This window comes from Salarias fasciatus, chromosome 15 (assembly GCF_902148845.1).
Source record: "Salarias fasciatus chromosome 15, fSalaFa1.1, whole genome shotgun sequence".
NCBI lineage: Eukaryota > Metazoa > Chordata > Actinopteri > Blenniiformes > Blenniidae > Salarias > Salarias fasciatus.
This window is the reverse complement of record NC_043759.1, coordinates 13,506,606-13,524,928: the sequence shown is the minus strand read 5'-3', so window position 1 is coordinate 13,524,928 and position 18,323 is coordinate 13,506,606. Positions and strand designations below refer to the sequence as shown.

At 40.6% G+C, this 18,323-nt stretch overlaps 1 protein-coding gene across 1 annotated transcript in view; it reads right to left on the bottom strand.

Moving 5' to 3' along the window:
• Window positions 1-18,323, bottom strand: part of lama2 (laminin, alpha 2) — a 163,599-nt gene that overhangs the window by 42,692 nt on the left and 102,584 nt on the right. Inside the window, 11 exon segments of the mRNA XM_030109644.1 lie at window positions 2,456-2,649; window positions 3,509-3,595; window positions 3,782-3,906; window positions 7,725-7,877; window positions 9,260-9,377; window positions 9,636-9,754; window positions 9,972-10,157; window positions 10,437-10,613; window positions 13,014-13,157; window positions 16,167-16,271; window positions 16,755-16,886. Of these exon segments, the coding sequence (XP_029965504.1) occupies window positions 2,456-2,649; window positions 3,509-3,595; window positions 3,782-3,906; window positions 7,725-7,877; window positions 9,260-9,377; window positions 9,636-9,754; window positions 9,972-10,157; window positions 10,437-10,613; window positions 13,014-13,157; window positions 16,167-16,271; window positions 16,755-16,886 (1,540 nt within the window).

Genomic DNA, 18,323 nt, shown 5'->3' with positions numbered 1-18,323 from the left:
AAATAAAAACCGTTTCTACTCTATCAATCTCTGACAAAAGCAGGACGCAAAAAAACACACCAATGCAGTCACACGGTCTCACATAGACAGTAGACGGGGGAGCGTATTGTATGTGGGAGTAAATAGCTACTTGTCAAATTCAAGCCATCGGAGAATCTCACTGACGAAGCGCTGTATTCACTAACTTCCACAACATGTGAAAACATCTTGTACTACAAGAGCACGAGCTGTGATGTCTCCGAAAAAAAGCTTCTCTGTTATTGCTCCGGCGCTGCTCGGTTGCCTTTCACTTGAAGCATTCGGCCAGAGTTTCTCCACATCTGAGGCGTTTACTCAAAGTTTGGTGAGATTTAAGTGTGCTCGGAGGAGAAGCTTTATTCAGACGAATCTGCTGTGTCGCAGGCTTTCATTTAACAAACTGCTGAAATTTGCATGTGGGACTTTTTTTATCCCTATTGCATATCAGTCTGGCCATTCACAGGACAAACACAACAACATTCACACCTATGCAAAACGTTATAGTCCTCAATGTTTTTGGATTCTTGGGGGAAACCAGAAAACCCACACATGCAGAGGGAGAACATGCAAACTGGACAAAGAAAAGCCAACTTTGGACTTCAATCGTGCAAATCATCTCAGATAAGAGTCTGCAAATCACTGCATCATCGTATGTCCACTTGTGTTATGCTTAAGTCTAAACTGGCATTTTTTTGTGTCCAACAGCATCCAATCATTTTCTAAAGCTGCTAGATCTGTGTCTTGTGAGACAGAGTCAATCTGCTCTGAGAAAACCCACACATGCACAGGGAAAACATGCAGACTTCCTCAGAAAGATTCTATTTTTCCAACCAGTTCAAATGTTGAATACACACAGTTCACAGTTCCACTCAGTCACACCATCTATAACACTGAAGAAGCTTGTGAACACGAGACTGCAGTCAGAATTACAAGCAGAGCTGTAACGGATTCAAAATGCTTTTTTTCACAAACATTTGCATTTTCCAGCTGAGAGAGATATGTATGTTTGAAAGCTGTTGTCCTCCCACTACTGTGTTTAAGTATCAGGATTCTGCATGGATACGAAGTCTGGGAATGAGCAGTAAACTGGCATATTAAACAATGCTCTAATCATGAGAAAATAGCACCATATCAAACACCTACAAGAAAATACAATCCCTTTATAAATGCTGTGAACACAACTATAACATCCAAATATATTCCACAACAGCCAAATTAATGAAGCATTGAAGCAGAAGTCTAGAAAGACATAAAACTGTATATAGAAAACCTTCTTTATATTATACTTAGTGCTAAAAGAATTTGGCGTTTTTCTTTTTTTTCTGTTATGATGGAAACATTTAAAAAGGTCATTCATGGCAACACTTTTTGAAATGTGCTGCCATTCATATGCAAATGATGTCTATGCGGCAGAAATGAGACCTGCAGACTCCGTAAGTGCTCAGTAGCATCTGATATGATGGAGGAAAAAAAAAAAAAAAAAAAAAAAGGAGAGAGCACATGAAAAAAGGTGTGTGAGTGCAATCACTCTTCAACAAGTGAACAGCGAGCGTGATCACTCCACTCTGTAAACCATCAGCACTCATGATTATTGTCAGGATGCAGAGGCGAGTGGTTCGGTGTCAAGGTGCATTGCAGCATGCGCACCGCCAATTTATGAACACACGCTTTGTGTCTGAACACATAAAGACCTGAGCAAGCAATTTCCCCACCGACTGGACAGCAGCAATTTCCCATCAGCCTCGGTCTTGCAACCTTTTCCTTCTATGTTCTCACTCTCTTGCACACACTTACCTCGAGACATGCTAATGGCGCCGAATTGGCCCTGCCATTACGGTCATATTAAGTTTAAATTAGCCCCAAATGACATTGAAATTATTTTCTAAATGACTTGAATCTGACTTCTGCCACCTCCTGTCTAACGCGGCGGCCAGAGAAAGGGGTTGTGACTGCTCATTTGCATTTCACTGAAAGGATAAAGTAAAAATCACAACATCAGATGACAATGTGAGGTCGTGAGTCCCGAGATGAAATATATTCAACACGCAGGACGTCTGAAGGGTTCATGAAGAGTGGCACCATTTACACTTGGACCTAATGGTTTTTTTTTTAAAATCTAAATGTCAAGTTTTCTTGAGCTTATTACAATCGAAGGCCAACTTAGCATCGTTGATCGTTTGCACATCCTCTTCTTCAGCAGGATTTCACCTTTACATTGCGGATCTACTGCAGATCGTATGGATTTAATCAGTCATGGATGTTTAAAAGGCTCAGTGGCTTCGTCTAAATGTGTTCACATCAAATCCTTCTCCAGTCTCTCATTTAAAAAGGAAACTATACTCATCTTCAGTTGTTTTCTTGATACTTTTTGTAATGTTTTTAACTTAAAAACAAAAAGCTGAGAAACAAAGGGTGTGTTAGAGTGTGTTAGTCTTACAGATGATTCCAAACGGTCCACACACATGCCTTCCCATGCACTGGTCACACGCCAGTCCCGACACTCCGGGCCTGCAGCGGCACTGGCCCGAGACAGGGTCGCAGGGTCCGGGCAACGCCCCCCACGAGGAGCACTTACACTCCTCACAGCGACCTCCCGGCGTCCTGGGGTCGCCGTGGTAACCAGTGGCACACCTTAGGAGTGAGAGGAGAAGGGTGAGGTGGCTACCACACCGTAGCATCCAACAGTTTCAACATTAGTTGATATTATCATTAATATCATTATGTTGTAAATATAACCAGGATTATGTCATTTGCAAGATAATATAATAATGATAAAACATTAATAATAACTTTTTTTTAACACCATTAGGAACCATTAAAAAAAACGCAAACAGAAATAATCAGAAAAGGCGTGAGGAGATAAAGCAAAGGAGTCAATAATAAAATAACAGGCTAAAACTAATTAGAGATGACAACACACCAAAGACCAGAGGCAGCGCAAAAGAGAGAACATATAAATTAATAGGACAAAATAATGAATAAAAATATTGAATTAAAAAAAACAACGAAACACTACAACCAGATTAATTAAAGCTAAAATTAAACTTGAAATAAAGACAAGAAGTGATTTAAAAGAAGTTGCTATTCGTGCAAGCCTCATCTCCTGAGGCAGGTCATTTCAAAGACAAAGGGCCCCGGTGGAGAACGGAGCTTTGACTTTAAAACAACTAGAACGATCCACATGAGGATCTATAACAACCAATAATGTATGGTAATATTTCCCAATAAGCTGTTGTTGATGTTATTGCATTATTAGGTAGCATTTATGTAAAAAACTCCATTCAAGATGGAAAAACTGCAGACAATACTGTAATAACACATTAAAAAAATGCTTAAAACCATGGAAATCAAACTTTTTTAAAGGTTCGTAGGGGTTGCTTGATAAATATAGACATAGTGGATGGTGGATGGCTGTCAATCATTCACTGTGGTCAGTCTTGTATTGATACTAGTATGGCTCATAATCATTATGTGTGTGAGTGAGTGTTACCTTTCACAGTATTTGCCCTCATAGCCCTCAGGACAGGCAGTGCAACGGTAGTCATCGAAGCCCTCCGTCACACAGGATGGACTGAAACTAGACACAAGCATTATACATTATATTGGAAAATCTAGTGAGGGAATATTTATACATTCACAAATAACTACAGTTTACAGAACTGGTGGACAATCAAACACTGAGATAATGATCTTCACAGTGAGGTTTCACCCTTCAACATTGTGAACACTGACAAAAGAGAAGAAATATAGGCTGAAACTTTACTTATTTTCTGGGTTGGTGAGAGGGCAGGCGCACGGTTTACAGTCATCTGGAGCACCGCGGACGACGCCGTAGAATCCAGGAGCGCATCGTTCACAGCGATCTCCCTCCGTGTTGTCCTGACAATTCTGCCAACACAACAGACAACGATTGTAAAGACGCTGACTGCACCGTCTTTAACTCCTCTGTGACTTTTAGCTCCAACCCGATTCTGAAACATACATCATTATCCACGCAGTATGAGTTCCTAGCATGGGTGTAGCTCCTTGAGATGGAAAATTTCACTCCATGTTTAATGAAAGCAGCTGTAACACAATGCAGTAAGACGCATACTGCTAATTTAAAAAGTTTTTCATCTTTGAAAAAAAAAAACACTAATGGAGTGATCTCCGTTCAGCTCAGTTCTCATAATCACAGTTCGGAAAACTATTTGACGGTTGTACGAAGAGATGTATCCCTCCTCAGAGTCTCCTCAGTGTGAGTGCGTTTATGTGAAGCATAACTGACGGTGTATTTTATTTAATACAACAGAGACAACACTGATTTAAGATTTTTGGGTGGCAAGTGAATAAGTGATATAACTTTTACCTTTCCGGTGATAGTCTGAGTATCAGCTGTGCTCTGAGTTTATTCTAATTTATTGTTGTTGTGGTGTCACTTGATGTATAAGACACACATGTAATTCCATAACACAACATCCATGACATTTAAGGACTACTTTTGGTGACATACAAACAAAACGGTGTTGAAACAACTATGGGAATCTTCACTTCACAAGATAATCAGGGCAACATTTGACAAGATTTTGCAACTTTAATACACACTGCTGTATCACTATTCATCCATCCACAAGTTAATTCATTCATCGTTCCATCTACTCATCAGTTGCCTCAATTTTTTTTTTTCTTTCTTTAATTTGACCTTCAGCTACGTTCAGTTCCTCGTCTCTGTCTAATTGTTTTCAACAGATGACAGATGGGCGGGCTTATCGTGGGATCCTTAATAACAGACAAAACTGCCCTCAGAGGGGGCGGATTTGGGAGGGTGGAACAACCACACTGACACCAGCGTTGGAGATGCACCAACACCAGATGAAAAGTAGAAATAATAGCAGCATACTGTCATTATTACCAGCTGTCAGCCCACATCCCAGCCTCTGATGGCTGGATTTGTAAAGGGATCGCTTTGGGGTGGACAATTTACAGTTCCAATGAAATGTTTGACAGCATGTTCACACTCAGGTTAATGAGTTTAAATCCTTCATCTAACAAGAGACAAACACAACAAAAAAAAAGTTAATATGCATAAATCCAGACTATGGCTGGGAAGTGCCTGGTGTGATCACAGCTGCTTCTGCAGCGCCGCCACTGAAGCGCTAGAAAGATCATCACTCATTTCTTTTTACCGCCCACGGTTCCCGGGCCTTCCCGGGCCTTCGCACTGCTGAACTTTTACCGAGGCTGGACCTGTTCTGGTGAGAAATGTGGTCATCCGCACTCAATAATGAATGGTTTTTGGGCTGAATCCCGCTCCTGCATGATGAGGCGCCGTGAGGCCGTGCACGCCCGCAGCCAGCTCGCCGTCAGCCGACAGGTGCGATCTGGCGCCACAGAGTTTAATAAGCCTCCTTTCTGGAGAGCAGACTGTCTGATAAACTCATTTTCTCTGCACAACTTCAATCACCTGTTGTAGCAGGGATCAACACAATCGTATGAAAATATATAAACTTTTTTTTCTTTTTTGTCATATTTCCAGTACAGCACGCACACACAGGGAGAGAAATATCTATTCCTACTTGCATTCTGATAAATTCTATACCGAAGTACAGACTATTTTTCCATCAATATGTAGCAAAATTTCTCAATATATGGACACAGTGAGAGACAAACAACATGCAGACGAATGCTCACTGATGCAAGCTCTGAACCTCAATAATAGATACACACACACACACACACACACACACACACACACACACATACAAAAAACAAAAAAATCACATTGCATACTGTACGCAAACACACAGCTCTCTCCTGTTTGTAGCCCCCGGGGTTCTGTCCTTATGTGTTCGGCTTGTTTGTTGAAAATGGGAACTTCAATCAGTACAACAGGAAGTTGTCTCTTAACGAGGCAAGTCATTTTCATTAACTTCCTGTGTTCCTCGTTACTGCTAATTACCAGAGAAACAAACTCGTTTAGCATTTTCAATTTAGCCCCGCTCGGTTAGAAAATGCTAATGACCCTGTTATGGAGAGCAAGATAGAAATGGGCGAGGAGAAAAAAAAAATGGCTGGGAGGCAGACGGAGAGAGTGAAAGAAAGAGAGAAATTAAAAACACAACGCAGAAAAAAAAAAAAGAAGTGAGAACAGAAACAAACTGGTGAAACTGGAGGGGAGAACCGTAATGGGAGGGCGAGGAAATAAACAAGGAAAACGAAGGTAAAAGAAGGCGAGGAATGAGTAAATACATGAAATGCGGACGAAAGAAGAAAATGGAAGAATCGAGAATGAAGAAATCAATGGAGGAGAGGAGGAAGAACAACAAAAGTGGAGTCGAGCAAGTCGATAAAGGAATGGCAAGAGGAGCAATACCCAGAAAAACAAAATACAAAACAAGAGGAGGCAGCTTCAAGAATGAGTTTTCGTCTATATGCGAGAACGCATGAGAATGTGTGTGTGAATCTACACGTAACTGCTGGACTGGCCCTGAACTGAAAGATTCAACAACACTATTTTCATGTTTTTTTTTTTTTGTTTTTTTTTTTTAGAAATTTAAAACTCAGCTTCTGCTGAGAGCATTTCGGGGCTGAGCAACAATTTCCTGAAGCCCGAGCACCGAATCTGTTTTTAGACTTTCTTGCATCCTGCTCTGCACTGACAGTGTTTCTAAACTAAAGTAAACAAGATGACAAGTAATAATTGGTCCAGAAAACAGAAAAGAGGAAGAACACAGAGTCGAGGAGACCTGTACAGAGAAAATATGTCTGAAACTTAACAAAGTCAACAAAATTCATCCTCTGGATAAAGTTTATGTCAAATATACAGCCGTGTGCCATTACTGAGTTGAGGATTTACTTTGTCCGAGGCGCGCATGTACGCTCATGCAAGTTAGTGTTTGTTGACTATATTTACATGTTTTGTTGTTACCGTACATATTTGCATTTTGTATTTTTGTATTATTGAACTTTAATGCTATTATAAAGCACAGCTGGACTCGTTTACGGTACACAATGGCAATAAACATGGTGGCTGCATTTTCAGCTTGATAACTTGATTAGTGAAATTTTTGACAGTCCTGTTTGTAAGTATTTCAGTTAAAAAACAAAAAAGTTTCTTCTTTTAAAAAAAGAAGAAAAAAAATTGAAACTTTCTGGGCTCTTAATACTGGGCTGCAACTCTAACAAGAGTTAGCAAGTTCTTTTTGTGTGTGACTGAAGCACACACAAAAAGTCAGGAAAACTATGTAACTTACACGTAACAATGCTTTGGACGGCATGCTAATTCGCCTTTTTTAAGTGTTACCAAATTTCCAATGAATGTGCATTTGTGGGATGAGTACATGAGAATGTGTACTGCACCAATGAAAAATTAGCAAAATCTCTACAACGGCACTTTTACTCATAGATCGTTCAGCGAGATCATTAGGAAATGTGTGTATGTGTGTGTGTGCGTGTGTTTTTTTTTTCTGTCAGTTTTTGGGTCAGATCCAGAAGAAAGGAAATTACATAAAGCATGAATAAGCTGGGGGTGGTTAATTATTGCAGGGCTAATTACAGAACCTGACATCTATTCCAACACACATCTTCACCCCGAGCTTTTCTTCCAAGCATATGGCTGCATGGGAGTCTCCAGTGGCACACACACACATAGACACACATAGACACACACACACACACACACACACACACACACACACACACACACACACACGCACACACAGAGTTACCTGGCATATGGACGTCTCAGGGTCACAGGTGGAAGAATGCCCACTGCACTGACACTGAACACAGCTGCCCATGCCGACAGCGGTGGGCACGCTGGACGCTGGAACAGATGTCGGGGAGCCTGAGCGGAGACGGTAGAAACCTGCAGCACACTCCTGCGCACACAGAAAGACTTGGATTAAAAGAGATTAAAACGGAAATAAATCAAAGAGTTCTCACAGTGATCTCCTGCACGTACAGAGACCTGCATGATCACCACCGATCGTTACTTCGTAATGCTGCTGTTGACCACTCTCTTCTTCACACAATTAAGAGTTACTCTCCTCAGTAACTTTTGAACACAGACTCACACACATACACACACACACACCTTGCTCCCATGCCCACCTACTGTGCACACACAAGCGCGCGCACACACACACACAAAAACCTGGCAACATCCGTGCACGCACAGAAGCAGACATGCAAGGTAACTCTCTCTTCCTCTCTCTCCTGTTCAGTAATAATTAATGGAGTCCATTTAAAGAGCCATCTGTTCCCTCTGCTAGCACTAAACGCCCGTTTAAAAATACTTTATTAACAACGACGGCAGCTACAAATAGAACGGCCATCTGTCAGCCGAGCCCTCCGTGACCCAAACATTTTAAGTTTAGCCACGGTTTGCTTTTCGGCTTCTTTTTGGCGTCTTCTCAACTGGATCCATAGCGTCTTAAATCATGCACACGCCTATTTCAAGTAACAGGGAACAAAGTGGGAAATAAAGTTAAAAGTTTGCTGCCAAATCTTGTATCCATTTGAGATTAACACAATATTACTTAAATGACTTTCAGGCACCGTCGTCCAGCGGAATTACCCAGAACTCTTGCATCCGTGTATCGCGAGCCGTCGCTACAAAATCCTCATTAAACTAAAGATTGAGTCACCGCTGTATGATTTCTGTGGCTTAAGTGAAGGAGCCGGACGCAGCTGAAAGTCAATTGCTTTGACAGAATCACGTCTGAGTGGAGGACATGTTCAGTGAGGCCTAATCCTGGCCGAGCAAAGCAAGAGAAGAAGAAGAAGGAAAAAAGAGAAACAGGAGAGTCTGAAAGGAGTCGCAAAAGCCTAAAAGTCTGAACTAAATGTAAATTGGAAACCTGTGAGATATTATTGAAAGCCCAGTCTGTGACCTAAATGGTTTCCTCGTTCGCTTTCAGCAGACAAAAAGCATTCATTCCCGTCAGCTCAGAACAGTGTGAACACACTCACTGAAGCTAATAATGTAAAATGTGCCCATCGCTAATTGATGCAATTATTTGAGAAGATCACATGATTCACCTCTCACCTAGCAGTTTTTTTTTTTTTTTTGGGGCTGTGTACATTTTTAAGATGCATGGAAAAAAAAAACAAGCAAATCATTTAAACTTGGATCTTTGAAAACCAGATTAAGAAAAATCTAAAACGAAACGTAAAACTGCAATCACTTCGAAAAGCGATGAATTCTTTACCTCTTCCTGAATCCATGTGCACATATGTCTGGGTTTATGTTTGTGCGTACCTCACAGGACAATCCAGAGTATCCGGTCGGACAGTCGCACTTTTCTATCTGGTGGGCTCTGTCACTTTCTTTAGTTGGTCTTCCTTCCTCGGCCACAGTTAGACTGATCTCTGAAATGCTGCGAGAGAAAAGTCAAAATTCCTGTAACGCAACAAAGTCGTGAAAAAAAAGTTCTGGATATTTAGAAATTTTTGTGAACATTACAAAAATGTGAAGTGATATCATTTGGGTTTCAGTATTTTAAAGGATCTTTATGGTGATAACTGCAGGAGTTAAAGCAGCCTCACTAAGACAACATCAGAGAGAAATCTGAAGGTGTGTGTGTGTGTGTGTGTGTGTGTGTGTGTGTGTGTGTGTGTGTGTGTGTGTGTTTTACCGGCTGTGTCTCATCAAGTTGCCGTGAGATGCCTTAATTAGAATGTAGTCCACATAGAACAAAACATCCATGAAGTCCTCTCGAGTCATGGACCGGCCATCTGCGAACTTCCACTCATGCTGTACACACACACACGCACGCACACACACACACACACACACACACACACACACACACACACACACACACACACACACACATTGACAAATCACTTGTGCCACTGCGGTCAATCACCCTGTTTGCACTGACTGACTGCAGTTGGAAAATACATCTCTCGTAGTACATATTCGTATTACTTCTACTAATGTGAAACGTTGCTGCGGAGTCTTACTGCACCTCCGTCATGTCGATCTCGTGGCGAGTGAGCTGACCGATCTGGAGTCCCGGGACGTGACGCGTCATCAGTACGTTGTGGTTCGGGCCGCCCTTAATGATGACCTGAGGCTCGTAGGAGGACGGACCGGTTTCATCTCTGGCCTCGTAGTAGACGGCGTACCTCAGCTTCCCACCGTACGCCGTGATCTTATCAAAAACACAAAAGAAAACAAATTTGGTTGTGTGTTGCTGTTTTGGCTGTACCTGAGGAGCGGAGCAGTTTTCTCATGCACACAGGGAGTCTCTACTTCACCGATCAGCAGGTGGTGGTAATGTTCTAAGAAATGCAGCGATGCATCACCAAATGTATGAAGCAGGAGGACAATATTCAAATTTTTCAAGAAGCATCAACAGAATGAAAAGCAGTAAACCAAATAGAGTCAACAAACACAGCATGGCAGGTTGAGGCGGCGGGTTCCTTCCTACCATAGAGCCTCTGAACTGCTGGGGGAGCTTCCAGTAGTAGGGCTCAGTGAGAGTGGAGGTGACCAGCTCCGCATGAGCCAGGATCTCAGGATGCTGGAAGCTCACTCCTGTCCTCGTTTCCACGGTGTTGGATTTATCCACCAGGGGCAGCACCGTCTGCTCGGGCTTCAGCATCAACTGGGACACACACAAAAAAAGAGCATCATTATATGTTATGTATACAGTAAAGTTCACAACATGTCAGACACCTTTGGTTTGTTTTTGTTCTGTCCTGGACTGTTTGATCTGTGCACAGACAGAGGGTTGTGGAAAAAGTCTAACCGGTCGATGTGGATCCATGCACTATAGATCTACACCCTCCTCCAAAGTGGCTAAATAAATGCATCTTTTCTGATTAGAAACCGCCTTCCTGCCCACATTCAAACGAGGTTGAATAGGTGGATCGCTTACAGTCCTTTGAGCGGTGTGTGTAATAATGTTGCTGGTAAAAGACAGCGACCTTTAGGCTCTCACTGAATTTGTTTGGAAGCATTTCTGCAGCAGGTTCACAGATGAATCAACACTCAGAGCTTTAATGAACCGACACCTGCGCAGGTTTAACCCAAACAGCTAACATCTGCCTTCTTTTTACATACGAATTCCAGTAGAACTGTGACTGTGCGCTATAACTGTATTAGGAGAAATGCATTTATTGCCAGGATACCTTTCCTTTTTTGAGGATACCTACAAACTCATGGTGGCAGTCTTTCTCACGCTCTCATATGTGAATAATATTTGACTCAATACAGGCAGTCTGGAGGAAAAAAATAGCCATTTCTTTTTCCTCCTCTCTGTTTCCTATTTCAAGAGTTGATATTTCAATATTACTTGAATAATAATATGAGGGTTTATTATTGACTCTGGGTTGTGGTTGAGTGGACCGATTTAAAAATAGATTCATATGATCAGGCTGGAATGTTCTCGCCCTCTCTTCCTCGCCCTCTCTCTCTCTCTTTCTGTTGATATTGTGTGAATAATATCTGAGACATTATGGAAGGGAGCTTTTTGGATGAGCTGATGAAATTGGAAATCTATTAAGTTACTATAACTTGGACAGAGCGGCTATATTGGCTGTATAACAGAGAGCTAGTCAAACATGAAATGGGAAACTGCTCGTCTCTGTTTTAAGTATTGCTTAAAATAAATTCAATTCCAAATATTTATACAGAGAAATGGATTTTCTCACATGCACTTCCCTTGCTGCACCAATTAAATTACATAAGTGACAGAGACAAAGTGAGAAAAAACGTAACATCTGAACTCATTGCATTAACACTAACATTATTTAAAATGTTGTTGTTGTTTTGTTTTTTTTTTGCATTTCTTGTTGTTTCTTTCAAAAACAATTATTGTATATTGATGCCAGCTGCATAATACATCATCTATTTGTTATGAGGAACATTAAGGATGATGCTGTTGATGCTGTGTTTGCCCTCTTTCTTTAGCAGACCTTGTTTTCTTCCACTCAGTTTATCTGATTAATGCATTTAACTTGACAACATGACAAACATAAACTAACCTGACTTTATTAATCCCTTCAGGGAAATTCCTTCCTGCATGAGTTACTGTTTGTTAAGCTCTTTTTTTTTATACAGTTGATTTTTTTTCTTCTTCATGTTTTCTCATATTATGTTTAAATGATAATTCTTGGAGATCTAATGATGTGAAATTAGATCATGCATGCATGCACACACACACACACACACACACACACACACACACACACACACACACACACAGCTAAATGATACGGGTATAAAAATGAGAGGTCTTTGGTGGCATCAGATGTGTGTGTGCACCTGTCCTCCTCTCACCTCCTCGTAATCCCATGTAGTGCAGGCATGTGAACGAACTCTGCACTATGTAAGCATGGTGTATGTGTATAGTATCCTGATATGATGAGCTTCAGTGTGTGTGTGTGTGTGTGTGTGTGTGTGAGTCCCACTCCACTCAGTGTAATCTCACGATTCAGTGGTTCAGAGAAAATCTCCCTCTTTCCAATAAACTCTCACATTTTTCCTGTCTTTCTCTCTGTCCGGCTCTCCCGCCCTCTCCCTCGTTCTCTCTCTCTGTCAACAATAAATGAAGTGAATGCTTGTTCAAATGAAGCCTCTCGCCACCCTCCATCCTAAAACTCTACCGTTGCCACGGAAACGGCGGTTTATTGCCGAAGGCAACCGTTTCCGCAATGAAGGCCTTTATTAAAAACACCCTGCCTCAACAACTGATTGTCAACTTGCCGACAGTCTGCCCGATGGCGCCTGCTATTTCTGCTTCTGCCTCCGACTTCGGGATGCTAAATGCAATTTACACACCTGTATTTTCCCCAAATCCACCTTTATTCTAAAATGTGTCATTTCTCTTTGTGTGTCCTCATAAAGTTTCTGTGTCTCACCTGTTCCGTCCCTTCCTGTTTTATTTTGACACTCTGCTCTCGTCTTCCCTCCCTCTGTGTGTTTCACTCATAATAAAACTCTTTGATGACATGCTTAATGTGTTAAACAGCGATCAAAAAAGGCGTAAAGCATGCATACTCACTCTCATTCTGATAAGTCCTTGAGCCTCTGTGCAGAAGGGTGTCAGTCCGTAACAGTAACACTTGCTGCAGCCCAGCGGATTTCGTACCGATAACCCAAACGTGTTTGACTTGCAGCGGTCACAGTTGTGTCCTTCAACATTTTCCTGAAATTACATAGAGATAAGATACATTTTGGAGCATTCTCTTTAAATATATTCATCAAAAAAAACACTTTGTTTGAAATGTTCACATTAGGACGACAGTTTTGTAATTTTGGTCAGCTGGTAATTTTTTTTTTCCGTTTCCTATACTGAGACCTGCAATAAGCAGAAGCAATATAACACAGAAAGCACATTTAATGCCTGAGCTGTGTAGGCGTAGCCGCGGATATCTCTGGTGGCCTGAATGTTTACATTTTGAGTAAATAAGTTGAGAGATGACTGGTCTGAAATGGAATTGTGGACAGGGATGTGTATAAAGCCTTCTCTCAGCAAAGAAATGGCTCACAGCGCTGTCAACATAACATCATCCAATTAATGTGGAGTTCTGTCAAAAAGTTCTGCTGGGTGGTGAGTGAGGACCAACAACAACAGAGCCATGCGAAGGAGTAAACTTCAGTGTTTTACACCATTAAAACTTGTTGCGTTAAAAGAGAATCTGTTATGTCAACAATAACAAGGAGACCTAACGATCAACCATTGGACGATCAGACGTCGTTTCTACCACGACACTTATTGTCATCTCTCAGAAAATACACACAAACTCACCTAACAAAGGGAGATCGAGACAAAAGGATCGTGTAAAGAAGAACTTTTAACATCCCTCAAGCTTTATTGTGCCTTTAAGCTCTCCTGGTTGTGGGTTCTCACTCCATTTATTCTGAAGCTTCATCAGACTGAGGAAGGAAGCTGATCCGAAACAGATGATGATTTAGTTTTTATGTCTTTACCGATTTTACATTTAGCATTATCGCCTCGCTCGACGACGAAGAGTCATGCAGTGACTTTTAAGGTGCTGAATTAAAGCCGAATATAAAAACTGCTCCCGAACCCGAGCGTGCATCAGAAAATGATTAATGATTGATCGTGGAGTAGCTGGCTGTCAAACCTGTCCGGCCTCTACCAGAACTACAAACAAGTTATATTTAAACCTGTATCCTGATTTGTGATTGACACAGTTTTTCCTTTCATCTGTTCAATTCGTTCACAGTTCTTCCTGTTACTTTCTGCAAAACCACTTAGTGATCCTTCAGTTACTGAGGCTGAATCTCACCGTGAATCCTCTGAGGCTTTGAGATCTTTCTCTTAATGCTGACAAGGTAACATCTACACCCACAACCTGCAGTCTTGGGCAGTCTTTGTTGTGTTTTTACTCTCACATACATCTTTTTAGATAAGACACCTGCTGCATGGATGCTATTTTTTTGCTGGCTTAGTTCAGTATTTGAATACACTAAAGTAATCCACATGTATTTTTTAGCTTTTCTTGTGCAATGTCCTAAAGAGCTGTTGATTAAGAAGAAAATATGTTGCAAATGCTCAAGTTTGTACAGCCTGGACTGTACACACAGTTTTTTTTTTTTTCAAACTAGAACAGAAAAAATAGATGAAGAGAGGGACAGCTGATGGATGAGTGTCTGAGTGACAGGCGGGCAGCCGCCTACCTGTTCACACTGAAGATGACACCCATTGATCTGGAGTCTCATTACAGGCCATAAATCAGGTGTGTGTGTGTGCGTGCGTGTGTGCATGAGCGTGTGCAAAGAAGCTGTTTTACTATTTGTCTGTGCGGCATAATGTGATCAGCAAGTGACAGCAGAAATAAAAAGTGTCACCAGTCTGGTATGACTCACAGTGAATACGTGACTCTGTGTGTGTGTGTGTGTGTGTGTGTGTGTGTGTGTGTGTGTGTGTGTGTGTGTGTGTGTGTGTGTGTGTGTGTGTGTGTGTGTGTGTGCGCGCGCACGCTAAAGCTATTGATGAGAGCTGAGCAAATGAGATAATGTGACCCGCTTGTCACAGCGATCACATGAGAAGTGAAATATGTGCTTTTGTCCCGCTGTATAGAAACAAGTTTCTACGTGTGTGTGTGTGTGTGAAAACACTGCATGATTATTTGTTTCATGGGACAGAGAGCGCTAAAGTGATAACATGGTGACAGAGGGGTACATCATATAAAATCATTTGGAGTTTCCCCCGAAATACCGCTCACAACTAACATTTCATCCATTGTTTCACTAGAATTTTACGCTAAGATTCATTCATCTCTCAAACCTAGCTTGTTTTTATAAATCAATGTTTTTTTTTTTTGTTTTTTTGGGCTAAAAAAATAGAAATCTATGTTTTATAAATCTTGAAAGCTCAACAGGTCAGATTTTTCATGAACTGTGTTTGACGGTGAGACGACACTCCCCGCATAACCAGGAGCTTCACGGTTGGGTTGGGTTTGAGCTCTTTGTGTGGAGTTTGCACACTATTGTTCAGTTTATATTCCTCCTATAATACGACTACCAATAAAAATGATGGCAAAATTACCTAATATTAATTTTGTTGAAAATGCCAAAGTTTACCAAAGTTCCTCGTGATATTTAAAGACTTTTTTTTCAAGTAAATAATAATTACTTTTTTTTTTTAATCAAATGACATAATGAGTCATTACATGCTGTTAAATACAGTCACTCCGTGAACTGCTTAATGCACTGTTCTCTTGTTTTTTTAAAATTCAGCTGTCACAAAACCTGGAAAGTGAACAGCAACAAAAGAGGAACATTATCTCAACAGTTTAATTTAAATATATGTATGAATGTGCTTTTCTGTCTCGCATGTGGAGGCTGTTGCAGGGAGACTCCACTCATATTCAGCACTGTGACATTTACCGGAGTAATTATGCATAAACACACATGCACACGTATACGATAAAACACAAACACAGAGAGAAAAGGACAGAGAAAGCACCTGAAGTAGGTTTTAAATCTGTATTGACATTTAAAACCTAACCTATTCTCTGTGTTGGGGTTCTGGAATAAATACCACATTTTCCTCGCACTTTTTCGCAAACACTCTCACAGGACCTGAAGTGAACTTTCTTAAAAGTATAGCAGCTGTAAAGAAAGGGAGGAGAAGCTACAACTATCAGGATGTGCGGGTGATTATTCTAATGTGTGGATGCTTTACCTTGCAGTTACACTTTCCTGTTCGATCAGCACAGCCACACACTTCCCTCTCCAAGTCGCAGGTCTCGCTGTCCGATCCAGAGATGTTGCACTCGCACTGGATGCACTGTGGGGAAATGTGGAGGGCAGACAACGCCAGGATCCTGTTATCAACGCCGTGACAGGCTCAGAGAGGAGTTACCAGAGTGTGTCCCAGCTTTATGCTTCACCAAACCATTAAACTTTACTCTAACATGAAAATGTTGCCATTATCTTCTCACTCCAATGTCAGCTGTGAAGTTCAGACAAACACCAAACCCACAGCTGGTTTCTTTTTTTTTTTTTTTTTCCTCTCCCTTTTCTGGCCTCAATTACTTTTTCAAAAAGTTTTGAATGGAACTTTTATTTTATTCTGTAAAAATAAATGTTCTTTATATCGCTAAATTTTCAATAAATTGGCAAAAAACAAAACATTTGAGTCTTATTAGCTAAGAAAATCCATAAGAAACATCACAGTGTCTCTCTGATGTCCAAAGGAGCTACTAAATCTCTTACCATGAAGTATACCAACAACAACAGTATTAGCAGAATTAGAAATTGGCTGCTTTACCTGAGGAAAATCTCTGTATCCAATTTGACACTCATTGCATTTCTCTCCTCTGAAGGAGTCGCGACAGAAGCAGCAGCCGGTGTTCACGTTGCACTGCTGGGTCACCGAACCGATCACACTGCAGCCGCACTCCTACGGTAAACAGAGGGGAGGGAGTACCAGCGTTTTAATCTTTACTTTTCTGAACAATGCAAACTGTGATTTAATGTATTAAAACAACAGTCAAGATTTCCAGGACATGAAAAGAAAATGTCGAATTAAAATGAAATGCGATATTCCTTAAGTTTACAGAATATGTATAAAGCTGTGTTTTGGCTGTGAGCATTTTTTTGTGGAGTTTGCATGGTTTTGTTTTTAATTGCATGCCTTATTAATCAATATACACTAGCTCTAGAGAGGGAGGCGCAATATGCATCAAACCATCCTCAGGATCTAACAGAGTTAACAAAAAAAATACAAAACTGATATAAATAACAAATTTAATTCACAAGACAAAACTCTATGCAGATGATACAAGTGTCTTATCTTCTGACGGCCCCCCCAAAAGAAAAGTCATGGTTTGTGCCACTAATGAGAGAAAGACAAAAGCACTTCACTCTGTGAGAAAAATTAAAATGATAATCCCAACAAAAAGAGTCACACAATGGTTACAACCAAATCTATTTTAATAAAAATAATATTAACATTAAAAATTAAATAGATTGATGGTTCATGGCAGACTAACCAACTTTCTTTCTGTTTTTTTTTTTTTTTGCAATTCTTAATTTGTCAGTAAAGATCTACAGTTTATATTCTGAAATGGATTAGTCAGAATCCTTTAGATAAGACCTAGATAGATAGATTTCATAGAAAATTAAGAATCTTTGACATTACTTCCATTTGTCCCTTCAGCAAAAATGCAGCAGTTTCCAAACTAATAATTTAAGCCCACCTTGACTCAATTTTTCTGAGGATGTGTTTTGTCGGGTTCCAGTTCCACAATTTAAAAGCATGTATGTAAAGTGGTGGCCCGGAATTGAATGGAACCGAATGGCACGTTCAAGAAAACACAATAAAAAGCATACAGAAAAAGAAAGGAATGGTGACCTGGTCAGGGTGGAAAGAGTTTCAATGGGTAGAAATTTAAACAGCAACAAAACTATACACCTGTTAATAAACGGCTGGTGCTGCGTTAGAGTCGCTTTCTTACTAAAAGCAATCAGTAAATACGATGGTATAATAATACAAGTGACAGATGCCTCAATCAAAGATGAAAACAGCATTTAAACAGATGTTTGCTGCTCGCGCTCCAGGATAAAGGCTGCAGACGTCCAATCACAATCAAAAGCTAAGAGGCTGCAAAGGTCTGTCCGTTCCAATGACGGTGTGCAAGAAAATAACAGCGGTGAAATGAAAGCACTGACAAAAGGTTATTCTGAACAACAGCATTTCACCGTCGATGAATTCATGATTCAAAGAATCTTATGCTTTTCATTAAGGATCAGCATGCACCTGTTCATAAGTGAATTAAATATTTCACACTTGTTAATTTCCTTTGTCGTCATTTTTTCCTTTGTTGTGATTTCCTGA